This window comes from Bombus fervidus, chromosome 13, assembly GCF_041682495.2.
Source record: "Bombus fervidus isolate BK054 chromosome 13, iyBomFerv1, whole genome shotgun sequence".
NCBI lineage: Eukaryota > Metazoa > Arthropoda > Insecta > Hymenoptera > Apidae > Bombus > Bombus fervidus.
The window spans coordinates 7,988,775-8,013,403 of record NC_091529.1 but is presented as its reverse complement, the minus strand read 5'-3'; the positions used below and the strand labels follow the sequence as shown (position 1 = coordinate 8,013,403).

At 34.6% G+C, this 24,629-nt stretch overlaps 1 protein-coding gene across 4 annotated transcripts; it reads right to left on the bottom strand.

The window, feature by feature from the left end:
• Positions 1 to 134: 134 nt before the first annotated feature.
• On the bottom strand, positions 135 to 23,809 carry LOC139993774 (uncharacterized). 4 transcript variants are annotated; one of them, XM_072015808.1, is made up of 11 exons: positions 23,596 to 23,809; positions 5,140 to 5,215; positions 4,546 to 4,792; positions 3,529 to 4,112; positions 3,033 to 3,333; positions 2,399 to 2,900; positions 2,012 to 2,170; positions 1,766 to 1,941; positions 1,432 to 1,638; positions 1,309 to 1,332; positions 135 to 1,172 (listed from the first exon to the last, which is right to left on the bottom strand). In XM_072015808.1, the coding sequence occupies exons 3-11, from the start codon at positions 4,658 to 4,660 to the stop codon at positions 1,093 to 1,095; spliced, it is 2,148 nt and encodes a 715-aa protein (XP_071871909.1). In that variant the 5' UTR covers positions 4,661 to 4,792; positions 5,140 to 5,215; positions 23,596 to 23,809; the 3' UTR covers positions 135 to 1,092. The 4 variants fall into 4 exon arrangements, with proteins under 4 accessions (XP_071871909.1, XP_071871910.1, XP_071871911.1 ...); XM_072015809.1 differs by having other exon boundaries at positions 23,600 to 23,809; XM_072015810.1 differs by lacking the exon at positions 5,140 to 5,215 and having other exon boundaries at positions 23,600 to 23,809.
• Positions 23,810 to 24,629: the final 820 nt, after the last annotated feature.

The following is a 24,629-nucleotide window of genomic DNA, read 5'->3' as shown; positions in this document are numbered from 1 at the left end:
TAGACTCTGTAGCAAAGTGCCTTCTGTTTGTTTTTCGTTGGGGGGGGGGGGGATTCAGAAGGAAGAAAATTTTGGGAAAATTGGTAGTTTTTCTTTGTTCAATTTCAATTGCATCTTGAATTTAAAAACTTAGATTTTGCTTAATTTCATTTATTTTTTGTCGTCTGTGTGAATACACATTTCGACCCCAAAAATCAATATATTACTTTCTTTTATCTTTCAGTTAAAGTCTTATACCCTACACATGGAGGCAAATATTTTTCAGTAGATACATACAACAAGTCTGTAGAAATTTTTTCTTATAAATACATTATGAACACGTAACACCTACGTGATCGCAGTCAAGTATACAAAGAATTGAAACGCAACAGAGTTACGAAACGAGTTCGTAACTTTTCCGCGATATTAATATATCACTTGTGTACCTATAAAGGATACAAAGATTGAGATGATGAAAAAGCATTACAGATGTTACACTTAGAGTAGTAATGATCCGGCAATATTACTATTCATTGTTAATTTAGATACAAGTACTCAAAAATTAAGTAGGTAATTTTTTAAAATTTGTTCTTTACATTAAAAAAATAAACATGAAAATATGGGTCTTTTAATTTAAAAAAATATATAAAGTAATTCTATTTTTTTTATCAAAAGAAATTGTAATCGTACAATTATAAATGTATAAAAATTAAGAAGATAACTAAAGCAAAAAGTGATTTAAAAAATGCTTCACTCATAATCTGAGTACTTCTACCTTCTAATTCTCTAATCTCATTTCGGTATTGACAAATGTAAAATCTCGCTTCGACATTTTGAAGTACACTTGAGCAAATTAATTCTTAGAAATTGCTTGTATAAAAGGAAATTAATGATAGTATCAAAGAGTTGACAATTTCGTCGTAAGAGTTTGGATAGAAAGTAAAGAAATGTTAAAGGCTGAGCACTGATAAACGCACTTTCCTTACATATGTCGCATAACAATGACAATCTTTTGTTTTTAATTGCAACAACAACGACAGTCTAATCACTAGCACCGTAACATGACATTTATAGTGTCGTTAAACACTCTTTTTTTTCTCATTCTTTAACTCTTCAATAGCGGAATTGACCTTTTCTACCCATACCGTTGTGATAGACCCTGAGTGGTGTGTAATTTCCATTTCCATTCATCGCTAAAAAAACAGCAATAAAAAAAAAGAGTAATAAGAGAAGTCATATTAATAAAAAAAAAAAACACCAAACATTGGGAATGTAATATAATGTAACGATAATATAGAATCAATAAATTAATATTGGAAAACCACTCACTTAATTCATATTCCTTAATAGCAGCTTGCATGATAAATTGAATAGTTAGTTCAAATTATCAGTCATAATATTAATTAAATATTATTGTTAATTATACATATAAATCATCAAAAAGTTACTTACCCTGTACGATAGTGGGGGGTTGTCGTGGACCTTGTATGGTGTGTGCGTGACATCGCGGTTTTAATAGGCCGTGATATAGGACGAAGTATAAACCGGCAACAGCCGCAGCAGCGACGGCCATACAACGGTAAACGAATCTTAACGAGCCAACGATGTCAGAGCCGCTGACGTTGATGTAAGCACCAACCACGGCTCCGATGCATCGACCTGAAACGAATTATTAAAAACGATCATTATCACAATATACAATGCCACATGGATGAATATTGAAGTTACTAAATTGCGTGTATGAAATCATCAAGTATAATCTTAAAATTGCATTTAGAATGCATACCAACGCAGAAATGCGCAATCACAGGTAATGCCTGAGCAGTCACAGTCAAGTGACGCGGGACGAGATGTCGTAGGTAAAGAATGGCAGTAACCCACATGATACCTAGCGTGAAAACTTCAAGAGCCTCGAAAATTAGAGACCACCAAGGTTCTGCCACGAGGCTTAAACCAGTGAACCTAATAGTTTCAATTTTTTTAAATATGTAAATTACAAGAGAAATTTTATTATATAAAAAAACTTACCTACCTAATAATATACACAGTGAAGGCAGTGATGAGAAGGTTACTGTGACCACAGTAGTCAACTAAATGTTCAGATTTCCAAAGAAATAGAAACGCTGGAACAGCTCCGACTGTCATGGCTACACTAATGGGAAGTTCGTCAGCTCCTAACTTTTGTAGATGTCTAAAAAGAATATTCTGTCAGTATGATCTAAAAATATCCTATATGATCTTAACTATCCCTTAAAAGATATCTACAACTGTTTGAATACTTTCACGAGCTTCTGTATTCATAAGAACCTATCTATATATTTGATTGTTTCACGTATTCATCACGACGACAGTTCGTCAGAACATACATTTACTGTAACTGTACTCTAACAGCGTCAAACGACTAGGCAATGATTCTTACAAAGGTAGATAACTATCCATGGCGCTCCAGAAAGTCCCCATAATGATCAGTACAATTACTAGAGCGACAGTTTCACTACCGTATCTCTTGATAGCGCTCATAGGAAGTGCTAACATGCCACTTCTAGTATGCCACCACCATTCCGGTGGACTGAGAGGCATTCCGTTCGCACAAAGAGCTACCAAGGCTGTCAAGAGCATCATAACCACGTGTATACCGATTGGCAAATAATAGAAAGAGTTCAAATTTTCTATAAGGGTGCATAAATAGCCGGTTAGAGGACCGAAGATGGCAAAGCCAAGTGAACCGAAGGCCAACTGTCGTCCTACGTCTCCGCGTCCACAGGATGTTTCTCTGGTGGCTATTACAACTGCTGCATCGATCAGAGCTACAGCCGTTGTTGGGAAAATGTCTGCAGCTGATCGAATAGCTAAGTATGTCCAGAATACTAGGTGGGTCCAATCTTCTGTCTGTTGGCATTGACTCTCTATGAGGACGCTATCTGGAAGTAAGTATTGTTTTATATTCAAACTTGTTATAATATTAGCGAGTCAAACAAATTTCAATTTAGCTTTTATCTCTTTAAATATAAATATCCACAGTCTACTAATAATGTAATAAATAGTAGTATTACCTGGAAGAGTGTATGGATCAACTAAGCTACATTCAATGGAACAACTCTGATAAACTTCTGCCATTCTGGTTTCAAGTTCAGGAGGTATACGACAAGCAAAGTACTCAGCCAGAGGATATGCACACCAATTTCGATCACTTTCATTGTTCAAGGCTTGTTTCAGAGTAGCATTTATAGCTAGATTGCCTGAATATTTGGTGTAAACATGACAAACAACACTATCACCCTCTTTAAAACATAAATGAGGTGGTTCGCTTTCAGGCATGGTGAATCTTCGCGTTTTTTTCGTTTCTTCTTGTTCCTGCAACATATTCCATATATTTAAATTACTCTGTCTTTATACAATTGAGAACTACAGGGTAGGGACACAATAAATCACATTCTTTATTCTTCATAAGTGTTATAATTATAATTTTGAAATTCAATATGTCGTCTCAATCAATCGTATATTACCAAAATTATCTTTTATTTCTTGGCACTTGGTTCAGCTTTTTACCTGCACATTTAGCTGGGCGTATATTTCACTCTCGAGAGGAATCACCGTTGTTTCGCCACTGCCATCTAGAACAATAACATCGGAATCGGTCGTTCCAGAAGTAGTGGAACCATCGTTATCATCGGAATCCCATCGTTTTGATCCTATAGGGTAACAAGCATAATTGCATCCTTCCAGAAGCAATGGGCCAACTCTGGTTTCGTCAGACCATCTGTGGCAAGAAATATCATCTTTGCATCTTTCTTGCAACACCACCGCTCCTGTTTGATCGCAGTTAAACTTTAGATCAGGTCTTCTTTCTCTTGGAGGTTCAATGCGATCAGCTGTTGGAATCAATAGAAGAAAAGCATAGAAAATAGCAGAGAGGAAGCAGGCAATGGCAATCATCACCCTGAGGTAACGACCAGTTGAAATTTTGTCGCCTCTTCCTTGATGACCTGCTAACTTATCTGCGATTGGAGCGGCAAACAGAGGCCCTAAGATCGCGACTGCTGGCGAGATTATTGAGATCATTCGGATCTGGTCGATGCTCAATCCCATTTCAGTCATGTGTAAAGGAAGAAAAGGGAAGAGACATCCTATTCCTAAAAAGATAATTATGTTATTAATTTTGGTGGCAAATATTTCAATATTTCTTTATTAGACATGGATAAATATCGCAATATATGTATCTTAACTCAAATATATCTATTATTCTTTCAAAGGTAAGATTGCAGGAAAATTATTTGTATCTGTTTTGAAATCTCCGATAACATTGATCATATCTATTTTATTATCTCCTTTATTTTATTTATATTCTCTATTATATTATTATTTTTCTTGTACAGATGGAATAACAAATTATTTTTTTTTTGTCAACAAAATGCAAAAAATTAATTAATACATTCTACTTAAATTTTTTTAAAGAACTTTCTTTCTTTTATATTTACAAAATAAATACAAATTCCATAACAATTGCACACTATTTGGTCCGTTTCTCATAAAGTTCTCTAATCATGATATTTATTCTATATGTACCTCCAAAAAAGAGGAATAACAGTAGCTTCAACGAGAGAAGATTGACGTTAATAAACTTCTTCTTGGGCAGGTCCTTGGTTGTGTCCATTCTCTCCGTGGACGCCGTGATCGACATTTTATATATATTATAAAGTTTCTCTTAAAAGCAGGTACAAACGATTCAGAAGAGATTGACGACCTATGGTCGTCTATTATGCCGATGACCCTCCTTTAATTTCCATTTTCATTAGTCTACTTTTACGTATGTCTAAATCAAAAAGAAAAACTTGTTTAAATAAGGCAGTGCGTCATTTATTATTTTTTGTTTATTATGAAGATATTTAGCAAATACAATTTTAATTACGCATTTTGTTTCAGACCTAGAACCTTAACCATACGCTTTTGTACGAATATTCCATGAGGCAATGATCAATTTATTTTGAACGGAACAGATCAATTTATTTCCAAGAAGCAATAAGCAATTCGTTTTAAACGGAAATGAAATAGCGGCTTCACGATTAGTTTCTTTGATTTTTCAACTCCTCCAGCGAAAACGTGCAATCACACAGATCATCGTGGATCTAGTAAACGAGATAGTAGTCAAAAAGAACTCACTACATCGAGATGTGGCGGAACGCCGTCCGTTAGAACGCTCAACTTCCGGTGCTCTACCTTATAAATACCTCGGATGCTGGAATCAGAGTACCAGAGAAATTATAAATGAATAAATACATCGAGTTAAATATTTGACATAAGTAAATTATTATTAATAATGATTATTTTTAATTAATAGTAATTATTATTTTTGTTTAACTCGGAGATCGTTTTCATCCATTCCACTCAGATTCTCCCCTAAATAGTGCTTCGACAACGGTTATTTATCTTCAATCTTATGAACTCTTCCGGATGCGTTCTTGGACTCGCAAATTACACTCCATTCCAAAGATGGCATGGGCCAGACGATCGTGACACAAGTTTCACATACAAATAACCGACCGCTCGATTGTACGACCATACACAAGAGTTCTTCTCTTCTCCTACACGAAGCACGAAGACGATCAAAGAGACCGCAGCAGAAACTCGTCGTTCATAAGTTATGAGTTATGAACGAGGACTAAATAAAGAAAAGGACGACTGTACTTCCAGGATATCAATTCTTTGGTCTCATCGAGGAACCGCTTCCTTTATTGATAAAAGGAGATACTATCTTGATCTGTATCTCCCGTGTGTATATGAGAGGGTTCATTACGTGATCTGTGTATTATACGTTTGTATGGTATATTAGCCGAAATCTGTTTGATGGAATATATTGTAATTTTATTAAACAGACAAAGAATATTATTTGCAATAAATAGAAACTACTAATTATTTACTAAAGGAAAATAGTTTGTGTTTTACATATACGAAGTCGCAATTTATTCAATTTATTGCTTGCGGACAAGAACGGAATTATAAATACTGCGTGCCTCTAAATCATCAAGTATAACGTTTATCATTGAACGTAACAATTTTTTCAATTTTCTAGCTCAGTAATTTCTATATCTGATAGAGAAATTTCTAGGATTTCTTAATAGCTCGTAATTTTGTCATTCTGTCAAAGGATTAATCTTCCAAATTATCTGTGAAATATCTAGTAAAAACGAATATATAGTTTCAACAGGATGGTGCAAATTTCTATGCGTAACCTACTTTTCTCAAGACCAACGTTCTCACGTAATTCTCAATTTTCGCCAGTACAAACGTCTCGTAATCCGCAACTTCCTTATTTTCGTCGGGTTTACAAGAACTGACCCTCGCGACGAAGGTTCTCATCATTCTGATCACATTACTACACGTTCCATATTGCATTTCCTTGCTTCTGAGAACTCTATATCTCCTGAGGATTTCCATTCGTTCCGAATGTAACAACCAAAGTTTTCAATCGTTTCGAATATCATGTTTCAAAACTCGTTAGATAAGATGCATAGAACTATCATATTGTACCATGCGACACACACACGCATATACTTATATAGTTATAGATAGTTTTATATATATATATATAATCAATAGTTACATATCTTCCACTCCATGTACTGCCATGTAGTCAACAATGACCGATGCAACACGCTCGAGGCCCATATTTCATGCAACTGTACATGAATTTATTAGAGATATGCTATTGAATGTTGCGACGACAGGGTGGAATTATTTAAGTGAACAGATACAATATGGTCGCAATAGATTTTCATCGAGTTTAATCTAATTCATGAATAGACCCTGGACTTCAATGTAAATTCATATTTTTAAGAACATTCGTAAAAGAGAAGAAGTTGGATAAGAAATTGTATCGTATCTTCTTCGCTATTCCAGAACGATCTGATAATTGTAGAATTCATTGTACTATGATGAGAGATTCATAATCTTTCACCGTTTGCCTGTTCCACGAACTTGTTCAGCAAGATTTTCGCTTTCGAGCGAAGGAGAGAAAGAACGATCAGCAAGAGACACGTATATAATTAGCATTATCGGAGTGATCTTTCGATTACAGGGAGACGTCATCATCACGAAGAAATCAGACGATGACGGCATACCTCGTCACCTAGCTCGCTTTCATTCGTCCTCTTACATGGCTCTTCACAATTAAACATCCGTCCGTTTCGTTCAATCATTGTCCTCCCTCGCGGATGTTACCACCAGTTAGCGACCGTCTTAATGCCTTCGAGAAGGAAACGAGAATTACCGCGATAGTTATATAGCTTCAATTATGTAGTCCCCACTTTCCTTCAAATTCTGGGCCGTCTATTTTTTGGTAACAAGGCAGATTTGTCATCTTGAATAGATAATTTTAAAAGCAATTCAATTGATTCTTTATCTCTGTATTTTTATATATTTTTCTTTGCACTTTAAGTTATATTTTTTATCATTGATACAGATAGGCAAAAATCTATAATTTGTTTATTTATGTTTCTCTCGTCAGTGGTGGAACTGTCCTTAACATTTACGTTTAAGATGGCTATTTATATTGTATAGGAATCTTTGACTAAATACATGTTCGCAATAAATATCCTGCAGTTTCTATATAGATATTCAAATAGATTTAAAATTTTACTAACATAACTGTAATGACGTAATAAAACATTGCATTATAACAAAAAGTTCAAAACAGGGAATAAAATATAAATTAACGAATTTCTTTTCTCCCTGATTTATTTATCCTTTGTATCAAATTTAAAATTCGACTAATTTATCTTAATTCATCTTTTCACGTCCCACTTGTATCACACAGTGAATCCCTAATCAATTTCACATTAACAAGCTTACTTATTTAGTAATTGATTTCCAAGGCATCTACTTCTTTCTTCATAAAAAATGTGTCTGGTGTCACGTCTAGTTTCTAGGATATTGATTCATAACAGCAGATTAGCTGACTCACCCCATGTGACCCAGAAAATCAGGAAGTCGTAGACCGATTAGCAAACGTATTAGTTTACAGTAATCGATGAAAACAGCATCGGACGTTGATAAACGTTTAACACCCTTACATATTGAAAATCACAAGAGAAACATGTAACAAGTACATTTTTGCTTGCTTTTTGACATTAATGTTATTTTATAGTTAAACGATCTGTTAGATTCAAAGATATAATTCTTTGAAGAATAAATGATAAGTTGACATTTCATAGAAGCAAAAGATGTAGTAATTATTAAGACGATCAATATTTTAATATCTAATATTTTAATGTTATTACGAACAGTATTTTGAAAATTTTGAAAAGAATGAACAAATGCATGTTTAGGTCCAAAATCAAATTGTATACGGACAACGTGGATAATATAGGATTGACTAATAGCATACTGTGTTGAAAGATGTAGATTTCATACAGAAAATCATTGATACAGGCACAACAAATTTTTATAGCGATTTAATGCAAGACTGTGTTAACAAAACGATAGATCGAAATCGATACTAGAATACACTGGTTGTTCTGTACAATGCTTTCTCTATCGGACAAATAAATACTGTTTAGCAATAAATTGATATAACGTTCGCGGATGAGATAACGCGGTCATCGATCGACAATAATACCGCTGTATTTTGGGACCTAGTTGAATCTGTGTTCGTACGAATATACGACCGTGAAGTTTATTTTAACATTGGAAATATCAATAGAAAATTGATACTAAAATTATTCTAATAAATATCGCCATGATGCGTGTACAAGAGAAATTTATATTGCAAAGTCTTGGAAGATTTAATGAGAAATATTACTGTCAGTACTATCGGTACTTGTTGTGCACGAACAGTTAGGGAAAAAGAATTTCCGGAATTATTAAATACTAGGAGCGTGGAGGAAATAAAAAACATATTCCACTTTGTACAGAAGATTATAAAAATAAGAAAATTAATGCTAGTCGAGTCATAATAACAATTAAATTAGTATGTTATAGCGTGTATCTGCGTGTGTCGGGTATACGACTGAACGTGTATTGATGTATGTAAATGTTTATATTATAATGTACGATATATGTAGTGATAGATATCTACGAGCTGCTTTGTAATAGGCTGGTGAGGCTGAAATCCAAATAAACAGCTATAACGAGGAATATTCATCGATAAAAGAGAAGAAATTATACTCACAAATATTATCGTAATAGCCTTAAAAATTCGAGAAATTAATATTGCAAAATCTTGGAAGATTAATAAGGAATATTCATCAACGAAGAAGGAGAAAATCATAAAAATATCTTCTCCAAAGAAGAATGAGAAGTCACGTATTCGAAGAAAATGACTCATTTGTATATTATCGAGAAAGTCATTCGACAATTCGCAAAGAATACACGAGTGAATTATTGCACGAAGTAGAGCGACTGGCGTACAGTTTTATCGGACGGAATTCGCTTTTACATCTGACAGCTCGATTATTATTAAGCCGTGTGAAGCTAAAGGCTATTTTCTACCCCTTTCCCTCTTGCGCGTTACAACGCTATTGTGTTTCTCTCACGCAAATGAGTTTTTGTTTCATGAAATAAAGTACGCAAATGTTGCGTTCGACAGAAATCCATATCAAAACATATAATCTAATACCTCGAAAATACACAATACGACTTTCACATTTCAACTTTCAAATATCTAAAATCACATTTCAAATTGATAATTATGCAATTTGCTAACTTTTCCCAATTTTCTCTAATTTCTGATCTAATGTCTTGACTTTAGTCCGTGAAATTTATCTCGTTTCAATCGTTTCAAGCATATTAAAAAATTTGCTAACGTCACCGATGACCACCACCGTGGCCGTTGACGTTGTTAACCACAAATATTTAAACACAGAAAGCTATTTCTTCCTACAGCCTTGAAACAGTCGTTAAACCCCAATCTCCCTTTGCTTCGTAACTACAAGGAGATGGCGAGAGCTGAGAAATCTCGCACAAGTTGCCTGTATATGCGTTCGATACTTCAGGTTGATGGTGAAACAGCCCCAACAGGATTTCAGTGCATGGCGCTTTGCCTTCGAGAAATTATGTTCTTGGTGCGGCAATTTCTTATGTTTTAAACGTTTTCATTAGAACACGCGGGAGTACTATAATAAAATCAGGACTAAACCAGCTCTAAGAAACTAAAACTAAAAAATAATAAAAAATTTAGCAAAATAGATTGTAAAACTTTAATATTAAAAAAGATAATATTAATATTAAAGGAATATACGAAATAAAGTATAAAAAATGCTTATTAATTTCTTGAAATTAAAGAGCCACGCATTCAAATCCTTTAGGGGCTGTTTTACCATCAGCCTAAAAGCATGCACATAGCCAAATCATTGGAGATTTTGCGCTTTTTGCCATCTCCTTGTTAGCTTGGAAACCCACGCAGACAGTGAAACAGCTAAGCAAATTTACTTGTTTATCCAATCGATTCGAAGAAATCTTGGATTTTAATTCCACCGACGCGACGCGACGCGATGCTTACTGGCGACGGAGACTGGCATTCTCGAAGTGTCTCCGCCAGTTTCAACGACAAGCGTCTCTCTTCCTAGATACAGCCTGTCCTTCGAGTGCTCCACTTCGTGTCAATTACGATTCTATGACAGTAGATCCGTATTTCGATTATCTTGCAATCAGCTTTCGAATATGGAATAAACGCGGCGGAGCCTGTAACGAGTGCGTGCACTGGAATGGCAAGTCTAACTGGGTTAACAACAGGTCATGGAAGCCTCGAATGTTTTCGTTCTAGCTACAAACTGCTTCTACACATATTCGTGTGTTTTCAAAGGCCGCGGCTGAAACATCGCCGAGCAGAAAGTGCACCGTGAAATTTGTTGGCTGTCGATGACTAGTCCAGATTCGCGATAACTATACAAATTACTCGTACGCTGGCTCGTTTTGCCGTTTCTGATAAGATCATAATGATCGTTCCACTCGTCCTATTGCGAGAGAGTAGTTTTTCGGAGTAACAAGCTCGCCACACTTACGTACAACACCGCTGAATGAAAAGTTTAGTGGAAAACTTTTTACGAGAACTTATAACGAAGTAAATTATCAATAATGAAATTATCGTATTTCTATTAAAATCTTCTTAATGTTTAACATATGTAATTTATAGAAAACTTCCTTTTTGTACTTGTGATTCGATTGGACAAAATTTTCCCATTGAAACAGGATGGTAGTATGTACATAAATTTTGTTTACAGCATTCTTTGCTTTTGAAGCGAAAGAAAGTTTCGTACATTCTTTTGAAAAATAAAAATAATATAATTACGAACATTATTTCTAAATGTAATTAATTACAGCTTCAATATCATAAAATACCGTAAACAAGATATTTGTTTAAGGGAGACGTTGCTTCTTTTGAAACCATAGCACGTTTTGAACTTTTAAGCGAGAGTGTATACACAGAAACTTTTAGCGTGAAAAAATTATTAATGCCAGTAAGTGAACGCATTCAGAGACGCGAATTTATGTTTCTACATGAATGAGCGCCGCGTAATAAAGAATTAAATAATTAGAAAATGACAACTTTTTGTCAACAAGTTTACACTGATACTTGCAAGTCACCTCTATAATTTACGCTTATATCTTGAATGATTGGTAGTGATCTATCGCCTTTTATTTTATATCCTTAATAGGATAGAAAGAGAAAGTAGTGCAAGTGATGAGAGGTAAGTGTGCCAAATATGGCGTAAATAATTCTAATTGGCGATGCATGATGTTTCTTAAGGATACTTAAGGAGTTTCACGCAGATCATCAAACTCGTCACGTGCGTAAACTGTTCACACTGTAATTAACACCGGTCATTCTTTTCCATTGCAAATAATGCAAATATATACATCCCGGCTATAAATAGTTGCGTGCGAACGTCGCCTTTTAAGCGGTCGGGATTCGTTTAATACTTTGCTGGTCCGCATTACGGAGAACGGAAGTGGTCGTGATTATGCGTGTACAACAAATATAGCGCGATTGAATATCGTACTTTACAGTTACAGCTCCGCTATCCATTTCCAGCTCGCACAATATCACATTGTTGGCATTGATCATAATATTCCTATCCTTCCTGTAATTCAAAATAATCAAAAAGAAGAAAATGAAAACTAAAATATTACGAGGGAACCTCTTGCCCGTAATTTCTAGTTTATCGTGATCTTTTCATAATATCGTGATGTTTGAAGTACGTTACGCCTCAAAAGCATCCATAAACATTGACTGCTTTAAGGTAACTGTATATGAATTTTATCAAAGTATACAAATTAATGACGAACTAATTAGAAATCACTGCTGCTACCTTTTTATTAAAATATGTCATACTTTTGAGCGATGTTCCAAATGAAGAAACTGGGAGAATAAAATTTTTTTTCGGAAATGGATACATAGACGAAGACTTTTCTTCAGTTACGGTATCTGCGTGACCTCCGTACGACTAGTTCCTTACGTCATCGGGAACAGGTTGTCGATTACGTCAACGTTCGCTGTGTGCACCTTGAAATCTAGCCTTACGTTTGATGCGACTGTAATTATCACGTTCATTCCCTCGGGACCTCGTTACGAATACATAAATGTAATAAATACTTTCGTCTCTTTACATCACGGAGATTAAAATAGTAACAGTATAGCATTACCAATGTCATATAAAAAGTAGTATGATAAATATCATTAACGTACAATGAGTCATTTACTTTGATGAAAAATACGAGACACGTTTTTAAAAAATTTATTTTTGTTTATAGGATACCATTAATGCAACTAAATTCTTCGTCGTGGAATGTTTCCTTGCTGCGTTCTTTTCTCCAGAATCTTATACACTTCGAAAGAAGCCGTTTTTTTAAGACGCCAGAAGCTTCGAGCTTTTAAGAGAGTGAATTTTTTAACAATCTCGCGGCGGGCTATCATTATTGTCACAGATAAATTTCTCGCATTGTCTCCCTAATTGCGCCGCCACTTTTCACGCGTTCCTTAAAAATTTTCTTTACACAAAAACGTACGGAGCATATACCGTGGCACTAAACATTCAGGATTAATTAAATTTTTCCATATAAATCTTGCGTACCATGGATAATTAAGAAAAACGTTGTTCGTAAAATACATGTTGAGAAAAGAACTTTGCTAACTCTTTAACAAGATTATATTATATTCTACGGGTAAGAATCCTCTCTAATATTAACCCTGCTGCGTCTCTACGGTCATTTACGACCTAATTGTAGTTCCCTAGTAGCAACAAATATCTCACATACCTCGATAAAAGATGTAAGAAAGTTCTTATTGTTGTGTCCGACTTTCTGTTTCAATTTCATGTTAAATCTTCTTAAAACGTTATTCTTTTTAAAAGAGGCAAATCCTCTTTGTTTCTTAAACCGACAAGTCTGAGATATAAAAATCCGAGAATCACTGCAAAGCCAATAAAACAAAACTTATAATATTCCCGTGTCATCTTTGGCATATATTTTATGTGAAAATTTAAAGAGAAAGAGGACATTGTGAGTTATACAGGGAGACTTTTAAATATCCATCAAAGTTGATCGAATAATTACAGTAATATTTACGAAGAGTCGTCGCATTCCTCATCGACGATTTTCAAGGATCGTAAAAGAAAGCGACTTCCTGTCTCGAACAGGAAACCGCCGTTTACTCGTGCTCTTCGTTCGACCCATTATCTTTGCAAGAGAGCACGCAATAGATATTCATATTCATCCCTGTCTGTCGGTTGTCCAATCTCGTAATGGCACGTCTTAGCAGTGCAAGAACACCAGCCAGGAAAATGACTTTTTCACTCGGAATCTGAATATCGCTACGTTCAACGGGGATTCCTGGTGCTCTACCGGAACTCTGTTAGATCAGCACTCAGACTATTGTTCAGACTGTCGTTCAATACGAACGCAATTTCGAATTTTCATTATGTTCCATTCTAGACGTACATTTTTTAATGTTTTACATATTTGTGTAATTACGTAAAACACATTTATTTGTGCTTTTATAAAATACACGCTTTAGTCGTATTAGTGGATCGATACGTGGAAATAATTTTTTTTTTTTATATACACACATAATGTGAAGATCCCAGGATTGTCAAACCTTCTCAGTATATTTTACGGGTACATATCGGAAAAAAATGTTACATAAAAATAGATCCTTTAAAGCTTGTGCTCTTGTATGCTCCCGTACATTTCAACTAATACTGTTAGTGAGATTTTTAAAGTTACAAGTCTAATTTAAAACTTTAAGTTTCGTATGTCAAATTAAATATTTAAAAATATAGTATATTTACACAATGTCCTTTTCCGATCTATACTCATAAAATATACCGAGGAGTTTTGACTGGAACAACCTGGAACGCTCTGTATGTAAATTAGATTGCAATGCGTGTTGTAACCGTCAAGTTTGGGAACAAAAATATGAAATAAAACTGAAATTATTTCAGATGCTATTTTTGTAAGGGAGCCTTGACAACGGTAATTTGTTCGATGTTAAATCTTTGGAGTTAACAGCACTGCACGAAGCTGAACTGTCGGGCCTTCCGCTTCCATGATTTCATTAACCCAATTCCGAAGCTTGAAGTTGTCGTGTTAGGGCGAAGCGTGGGCGGAAGGACACGCATGATATTTCTCACAGAAGGGTCACCATTGCGTGCAGGTGTTATCCACGTGTATCCCACCATATATTTACTTCGTAATCTTTAATTTACTGCTGGTTAATTAATGGCGATAATAGTCCAGAGCGTTTCTAACAGAAGAAATTGAGTGAAAATTATTTTTAACATAACAGGGTTCACATCTAAAAATTTAGGACTTGTAACCGTGAGACTTTCAAGCTTAGAAAACCGAGGAATTATTTTTAACAAGTTCATAACATATTTGTAATTTATCATCTCTGATAAAGGTAACCGATTTGAAGCCATTTTTTAATAAGACAAAATTCACACCTGAGAATGTATTTTTATAATTGTAGAACTTTTAAAGCTTCAAACTGTGAGAAATTCTTATTAATGAACTTACGGCATGTTTGATAATTGTTATTTTAGCTAAATATTAAACATAGTCCGGCATTGAAGTATCGATGGCATTGAAAGTGTTAATTAATATATGCCGCGACGTTACACGATAATTACATGTTGTTCAAGCTTGTTACCTCCGGAGAAACAATCGCCACTGTTCGTTAACCTGCTATTAAGAATTTACAACGTCGGCGGAACTTCGGGCGTTACATAAATCTTCCAGATAACGAGAGATGCAAGCAGTTCGCTTCCACCGGAAATTCTAAAGTTCTCTGATTTTTAATTTCGATATTATATCGCGTGTTCGAATAATTTCGTCAGACATTCGTTAAACGAGTTTCGTAATTTACTTTTAACGTGACGATCGATCCGATTAACTCTATTCGTGCCCCTTTCGATTATAACAAACGTTCGACTACTTTTCTAAACAACTGTACTTCATCGTTTTGAAATACGGTAACAGTATCAATAATTCCATTACCTTCGAATGAACCGGCAGTAATCATTTTATACACCTTTATATATATGTATCACCAAATATCGATAAAAACTTCAACATTTCGAATTAAATTACCCCATCGAATCCAAATATTTGTAAACGCTTTCCAAATTAAATTAACTCATAATCAAAATTAAACGATCCCATCGTCTTCATACACGATCAGGCAATCAACAAATACCACATCTCGCGCTTAAAAGCTCAGTAATCAGAAACTTGCTGGAGCTGCTATGTAAATCCGCGGAAGGATTATGGCAATGCTCGGGAAGCCAGTCGTGCAACAGCTGCGTTGAAAACTAGGGGCATCAAACGTGTAATCGCCATGTAGGGAGACGTCGCAGTGGTATTTGTCATATCTGCATAATATACTCTCGAAAGCCCTGGCTGTAGTTTCTTGTATCGGCAAAGGGTTGCGGGAAACACCGATGAGGGGTGAGAAGAGAGAAAGAGAACCGTGGTCCAGGGGTGAGGAGTTGCGAGATGATGGGGTTGAATTAGGCGTTGAGTCGTGCAACAGCACGAATGAGTAATTCGAATCGATCGTAAAATCTGTCTCGACTAGTGCTTCTCTTTCTCTCTCGCTCTTTCTTTCTCACTCTTGTTCGTCTAGCCGTATACGAAGCGAAAAGAAAAGCAACCTCTCGTCGCCTCCGCCTAACGTCATCGCTCGCTATAGATTCCCGAGCTCGACAAACGGATCCATCGTGCTCGATCTCGGTTTACGTGTTTCAGTAGAGCTTTCGCTGGTCTCAAGGATAAACCAGTCGTTCAGTTATTCCGGCTAGAGAGACGAATATCGCGTCTATGGTGTTAGTCTGTGTCGAGAATTTTAAGGTCTGGTATCGTTGTTCTACATCTTCCTTGCCGCTAATGAACGTGGATCCTGTGGCTCCTGAGAAGGATCCAAGCTATTACGTTCGAGGTCTAATATCGTAACTGTTGCTCAAAGCAATTTGGATCCGTGTACATGCATAGTCGTCTATACATGGTGTAAAGGGTGCGTTACGAGAGCAGTGAGATTATATTGTGTTCGTAGGTTGACAGGAAATTCGCTTGGGGTGGTAGAGAAGAATATTTGAAATTGAAATTTCTACCAAACTGCAACGATTGTATCCTTTGTAGCACAGTTACGTATAACAGCATATTATAAATCGATCAAATTGATTTTTTAAAATCGATATACAACAACAAAACTGGAATTTGTAATTGTCAAACCCTTATAGAATCATCTTGTTGCTTGACAAATTTTTTATCTTCACGTTCTCTTCAACTTTTAATTATATGTCTATTATATAATTTAATTATATGTCTCACAGACGTCTCGGTGAAAATTTCAAGCTATTTCAAATTTTATCAATACGATCATGATAGACGTGTTCCATTACAGTGGTAACGAAATTTCAAGAAGTTCTGTATAATAAGCATATTCGTAAAAGTTCTCTATGATAAATGTTCAAATAGTCGTACTTTCGCAAGCCACTGTAAAGTAATTTAATTTAAAAAGTTGTATGTTTACAGATACTTGCTGGCATAAAAGTGATACATATGGTTGCTGGTATTGTTCCACTTGAAAACGAACTTCCGCTTTTGAATGAAGTTTATTGTCGAACTGCATCAAACTATGTTCTTTTCCTTATACATGCTTCCCACAATAGCTAGCTATTCGATTGATTTTACCAAGTTCCTCGATATAATCAAGCCAACTTGAAATATTCCAGCCACCCTTATTATGCTTTCCTATAAATAAACGACCTTGAGAGAATAGATCCCAAATCTGTTATCATTGCTACGAATTTACGACTTCAATTAGAATTTTATCGATTCGATTACGAAATACTTACGTGCCTATCATCGAGAAATAGTTGAAAAATATAGTTAGAGTACGTTGGAATAATCAATATCTTCTCTGACAATTGCTAACATATGATCTTGCATGTTAAAACGAACTTATATAATCGTAGGAAGATGAAGAGTACTCGAAATATCTACTCGTTAATGCAAGGAGGACTCTCGAATCCATGAATGCAATTTGCATTCCTTTTATAATAAAATTTTAAACAAATCTGAAAATGTGTATATATGTATACGTGAAGAAGTTGCAAGATATTGCTAAAGATAATCCTACTAAATAATCGTGGCTTATTAGTACGTATTAGATTGTCCCAAAAGTTTCTTTCGTTTTATAAGAAAACAATAGATACACAGCATTTCGTAGTAATAAAACAAAATGATCATACGTAATTCAATAAAATAATATAAAACAAAAAAAATGATGTGCATCTATTATTTCCTTATAAAATGATAGAAACTTTTGGGACAACCTAATACGACCATTTCGTCTAAATATCTTGCAACTTCTACAAGTATACATATATACACATTTTCACATTTATTTGAAACTTCGTTGATATAATTAAAAATAGTCGAGTCTCGTGCTAATGAAACTTCAAAATGTTTCGTATAGGACACACAACGTATTCGCGAAAGATACAAGCGCTCGAATACCTTCGTAAACGACTCTACAAATTTCGTCAAATTCCACGCAAAGTTCGATATTAAATGTTAAAATGTCGAAGCTTAAGTGACTCGAACGATCCTACCTTATTATATTTCCGGGTGAAATCTTGGATTCCCTGCACACCGTGTGTGCAATAGTGTGCATGGATCGGATCAGTAACGTACGCTGCCGCGTACATTGTTTATTTTCACCGGAGGCAAAACGTATAGGATGCTCGACGTGTATTTACCACGGATAACGGAACCATGCCGATGCTCGAGTCTTCCTCGTTGCGCGTGCGAGTTCGAGTGAGAAAACGGGACAGGCATAAGGAGAAAGACGACCAACGATGGAAAGAAACGAGGAAGAAACCCGTATAGTATCGTCATCCGAACGAATCCGGATTCACAGAGAATTTCTTCGATCGAAGATTACATCCCTCACGCGACGGTAAAAGTAAAATCACGTTCGCTCAGCGCCTTCGAGCACAATGAATTTTACCGTACTGTTCTTGTAGAGTGTTTTTGACGGGTAACGGTAGTCGATACACGGCTACGCTCGTCTTGATCTATCTGAGAAATTATGTACATCGTCTTACGACGGATTCGATATCTCTGACCGTTTAAGCGGAAATTAGATCTCAGCCAACTCGATCTATCACTGAGGATATAAGAGATAATTAACGCCTGTAGTGGCTGCTGGACCTTGTTAAACTTACATTATGAGGTTTTAAGTCTTTCGATTGGTGTGACGTTAGGCTACTGAGTATCATGACAATTTAGGGCTAGACAACTCAGTTTTGGAACTTTTAATGCAATTGAACTTTACTAACGATTTTTATTACGAAGGACGTAAAGTATAAAATAAAATTAAATACCTTGAATTTTGGTAATTTAACGTAAGTTATTACAGTCATCTACAAGCAAACGACACTAAATATGCGAAAGGTATAATTATTTATGACGATCGATATTTTTAATGCCTTCAATGTTTTAGTATTACGATTAGGTATTTTGAAAATTTTGAAGGGGATGAAAGAACCAAACAAAAATAGAATTTTTCTTCATTTCCATGAAGTGTTAAATACGAAAACCAAGTATTTAAATATTATTGTATTTTGATAATATTTAATATTTCCATCGAAATATAATTTTTATTTCGGGTAATATAGATGCGAGAAGAACGATAGTAACTAATTATAATAATTGAATTACAAATTTGAAAGAAAATGTTATTGATAAATAAGACAAAGCTTCAAGATCTCCTTTTCTTCCGGTAGCATAGGTAACGACCGGAAGAAAGGAACAAAGGCGGCTAGAAGAAACATTTAAAGTGTCCAGCCAATAGGACCTACACTTTTAGTAGCAAGTATAAGAGACGTGAATTAAGAATTCCTTGAAAGTCAGGATGGTCTCGAATAAACAACTCTTCGGACTTCCACCAGTTTGAAAAGAGAGTTTAATAAGTTGCTCCACAAATATTTTAAAGAAAAAGTTTAATAAAAGTTTCCCTATTACGCGTTCGTTCGATAAAATATATTCTTTTTTTATATCCTTACCTCCGAGAGATCGTATACACGCGTGCTCAAATAAAACGAGAACGATTTTAATCCAAGTGTGTCGGGTGCAAGTTCGTAATTATTTAGTTTTTCATTTCCTTGCGCTGAAAAAATGCGTGATAAAATTTACATGTTAAAAGAAAATTAAAAATAGAAGAAGCTCGAAACCATGTTCATTTAAATCTATGGCGAAACAAATTTCTCATATAGTAAGGGACAATAATACTCGTACAATTGGTTTACTGCAGAAATAAAACACAGAAATATTTTCAAAGATTAATCCGCAAATAGTACATAATATTTAAAAGAGGATTTTAAGAATATTTTTGAAGAAGATTGAGAAAATGTAGAACCAAATTTCCTTAAAAATTTAATTAACGATAAATTGGATGCAGTTACTTGAAAAAGGATACCCAAGGAATAATAATTATTACACATTAATTAATGGTATTAATTAATAGTATTGTACGAATATTCGAAATGTTACCATTATATGTATCTCGGAATTTGTACGAATTTTCGGTTTTACATTATATTACATTCTTTAATTGTTTGGTTCATCTTAAAATTCACTACATGTATAATAATCAATAAAATATAAAATATTAAACAACTATGTATGTACATCTCATAATAAATAATAAAATCTTATTTGAAACTCAAAAGAATAAATATTTAAATATATTTAACAATATAGAGAATATTTACTCCTCTTCTGACTCCTACATTCCAACTACAAATATCTTTGTCTCTCACTTCAACATGAATAAAATATAACACAATCCCCTGGGTATCGATGCTATTAGTACGTATTTTTAAATGCAATCAATTAGTCTTTGCTATTATTTTATTCAAATACGTTGCAAGAAGCATTATATTCTAACTGTACCGAACGATTTTCAATGTAAACCCCTGTATTATTCATTTCTCCACAAAAACCATTGTCTGCTTTCGAGCTACTGTAAATTCGTGCGTAACGATAACACAGTTACCCTCTTCGACTCGATGTTCTCGGATATAAAATTTCCATGAATTTAATAATTCCTACTAACGAAACTGGAACGTTTCACAGCGGTATTTTCACAAATTTCACGATATCCGACTTGGTGTTACGGCGTAATGTAAGAGTAAAGTCGGCCCGATACAACTGACCCGTAATTAACGGGAAAGGTATTGACAAAAAGTTCAACGGCGTACGCCAGATTTAATTAATAACCGTCGAACGTGGCTGCCGGCGTCGGTCTCGAGGAACGGAATAATTTTTCCTACGATAATCGCATTTTTTTAAATTAATTTCCGGCTGGTCGCGGCGGCTCGTGTTTTCTGTCCTTGATATTTCTGACGATTTCCGTGACGAGGAACTTGATGGTCCTCCAGCGTGTCCCTAAAGCGACTTTTTCATCTGTTGGAACCGAATATACTCCCCTTCGCGGTCGATACGAAATCACAAAGGTTAGAACGTAATTTCAAGAGAACAAAGAAGCGAGACTAGTGGCGGCTCTTTTTTTAAACTTCGTTTCGAAATTCTCAACTTCCGCCATTATTAGCGACGCGATCGAATTTCAACTTCTGTCGAACAAATCTCCTCCATATAAGATATAACACAGTGGTCCTATATTCGAGATTCTATGACTCAAAATAAGACGAAAATTAAGAATAACTAAATTACGTTAGAGAATAATCAAATACACCAAATTATTTAGAAAATTGAGCGTGAATTAGAGGCATCACGTGTACGTGACTTTGTCTACTCTTAACTATGCAGAAGTAGACAACCGGCAGGAGATTGGTCTACAATGTGTGAAAATGTAAAATGAAGTTTTTTCTGTAAGTCCGCGTTTTTTAAAAAATTTATCGAATATAGGTATATGTATCAAGTCAGTTCTTGACTAACTGTAATTAAACTTAATGTATGTGACTGAAATAGAATCGATTGTTATCGATGTGAAACTGTGATTATAGTAAGGTTACTAATTACTTCTACATGTATTAATATTACCGATAGCACTGTATGTATACAATTTTGTATGTATACAAAAAGATGTATCCCAAGTGATTCAACGTGACATGCTATTTGCATCGTTATAACGCAAAGATTCAATTAGAACGAATAAATATCGACCACGATATCATCTTTATAAAAAGAATGGAACTGGTTTCTACGAATTCTGTTAACTGATACGTTTCACGCTATAATTACAATAGTTTTGACGTATCGGTCGACTTAAGGATCACAGAAAGACATAAATAACCCATGAGATAAAAAAAAGAAATAAATAAAAAAAGACACCAACTTAATCTTATTTACAAGTAAGGTTATATTTATAACCTATTTCTCAGTATTTACTGTTCTTTGTACTTACTAATTTCTTTATTCTTATTGATTTTATAAATTAATTCCAATAAAATGTTTGTTTCAGAAAGAACATGAATATATAAAAAGAGAAAATGTGAGACTTCATCATAGCTTAAAAAAGAATAACACGTGCAGAACAAATGTATTTGCAGGATCATTTTCATGGACATTTTGATACACGTTACTCATAATGTCGGTTCATTGTTATTCGTATCGTTGGTAACTCGGCAAGTCATATTCTTATTAAATATCCAGCTATCCAAGAGAGTCTCGATTAAATTACTCGTAATCAAAATCATCGTAATTTTTTATTCTTTTGTCTTTCGTTATTGCATAAATATCCATAGTCTAGTTATCGAGCAGTCTCCGCTATTAAGCATTATGGAAATTTCGATCGATAAGAAATCATCAACTAGTGACTTCTACTTGTACGTAAATGGGTAAAGACATGCTCGTGTGTACTCGTGACAGAAAAAAGTGATTATAAACAATATGAATGCCGTACGTGGAAGCTAGTACAGTCCTCCTTATAACCTAATCAAACTCACTCGTACGATTTCACCAGTACGTAATGAAATGTCACGTAGAATTTCAATCGAATTATCGCGAATCGATTCGAAAAGGACTTGAACAAATTATGATTATTGTACCGAAACCCAAGGCGCGATAATTGTTATAATCGTAAACAATTGAAGTTACTCAAAGAAAAATGTATCGTACTTCTTACCCAACATATTATATAAGTTGATAATTGAATGTAAAATAATTAGATAATTCTTGAGTCCAGAATTCAAGCTTATAATCATTATTATTATATTCTCTTTATTATGTATTTTAGATAAATTTGTTAAGTAATGAAAAAAGAAGACAATCAATGCACTTCTTCAGTGAAGGAATGAAAATTCATCATGATGAGGCAATAAATACACAAATATGATACTATAATATATATATGTATATATGGTATACAATGGCGGACAAAAGAAAAAGTCACATTTGTGTATAATAATCACAGTACATTAATACTAACTTTGTTCTAAATTTTTTACCATGCTGGTAATAGTCATTTATTCCACAGATATACGTCACAATTTAACTGTTCTCGTCAATTATAGCTCTTTGTCTAAAATTGTGGTGATTTTCATATATTATTTTGTCCTCCACTATACATTGCATAATATTATTACACTATGTATATATACTATGTACGCATAAATTTTTGTACTTCCAATTATAACACACTATCAAGCACATCATTAAAGTGTACCAAAATCGATAATAACATAATTACACATTCTTTTGACAGAAATCAGTCATTAACTAGTTAAAACCAATCACACGCGTGAAACGAGGAAATACGTACACATAAATCATACACTCGTCACACTTCTATTAGTTAAACTATGTTCTAGGTTCACAATTGGATAACTAGCAAAAGATCGTGTAAAAACACGTAGAAAACCTGTGTTTAAGGGCCACGATAGTGGGCGAAAAATTCGCCACGGAGGATGTCGTCCGTTAAAAACAATTGACTATGATTTAAGATGAAAACGGGGTCACATAGATCCGAGTGGAACGAGAGAATCAACGGTCGCCGTACGCGTGTACCGAGATACTTCGATCGGTGTATCGAAGGGTTGTTGCCCGGGCTACCGAGTTTTCCGCGATCGTAATGAAAGAAAACGTGAATGGAATCACTCACCCCGGACAGCTTGACTCTATCAAGATATCGTCCCGTTTGATGAGGCTCGTAACAGGTATCCCAGGCTTGAATCATGAAATGTCACGAAAGAGCGAAATGATACCTTCCACGATGGTTCCAGTACGAAGTCTGGTGAGCGACTGTTGCGTCCCGGTTTGTTCCACGACCACGACTCCCTTGCACACCGGCTCGCGCTTCTCCGCGCGTAAACGTCAATGCGAGTGCTCTCTAGCATCAGCCCACCTTTGCAATACCTTTCGTGCACCTTCGGCATACCCCTGGTTATGCCGTCAAGCGATGGAATTCGTTTGTAAATAAAGATGCCACCGCGAGTTAAGTTTTTATTACTGTTCCTCGCGGGGAGAGTTCCTTTGTTGTCAATATAGTATTGTTGTGTACGACGAAGATTTTCTATGGATTTATATAGATTGTTTTATTTAACAAAGCACATGGATAAAATTTGAATGTGCAAGATAGATTGGTTGTTTAAAAACATACAAATTTAAATAAAAACTTGTATTTTATAAGAGTTTAATTATCTGATTACTTTTATATGGTGAAAATTGGAAGAAATATTTTATATGCTACTTTATTTATTGTAGTATTTACATTTCACATTAATTAATATTAAATTCCGTATTACATAGTATAGCATAATAATATTTTATATGTACGTATGATCAAACTGCTAATTTTTATGCATTTTTATATTTTTATGAAAATAACTAAAAAGATAGAAATTTATTTCATTTACCAAATATGATAAATACTATATTTTGTATATTTTTGCAATTATATACATTGTGCGCATTTTTCAAATTTCCCATAAATGCATAAAAATCCACAATCTATATATATATATGGTTATGAAAATAAAATAGAATACTTGGTAAAAAATCATTTTATTGAAAAATAGATGTATGTGGAAATACTTTTTGTAGCCATTGTATAAAGCTAGTATATTTGAAAAATGATTTAAGAATTGTAAAATCTCAGAATATATTTGACATGCTGCATAACTGTTTTAAGG

Coding starts and splice junctions, on each gene's coding strand:
- LOC139993774 (XM_072015808.1), bottom strand. CDS start 4,660: ATGTCGATCACGGCGTCCACGGAGAGAATGGACACAACCAAGGACCTG. Junction 3,334..3,528: donor ACGCCCAGCTAAATGTGCAG/GTAAAAAGCTGA, acceptor AATATGTTGCAG/GAACAAGAAGAAACGAAAAA. Junction 1,639..1,765: donor GATTGCGCATTTCTGCGTTG/GTATGCATTCTA, acceptor AATTCGTTTCAG/GTCGATGCATCGGAGCCGTG.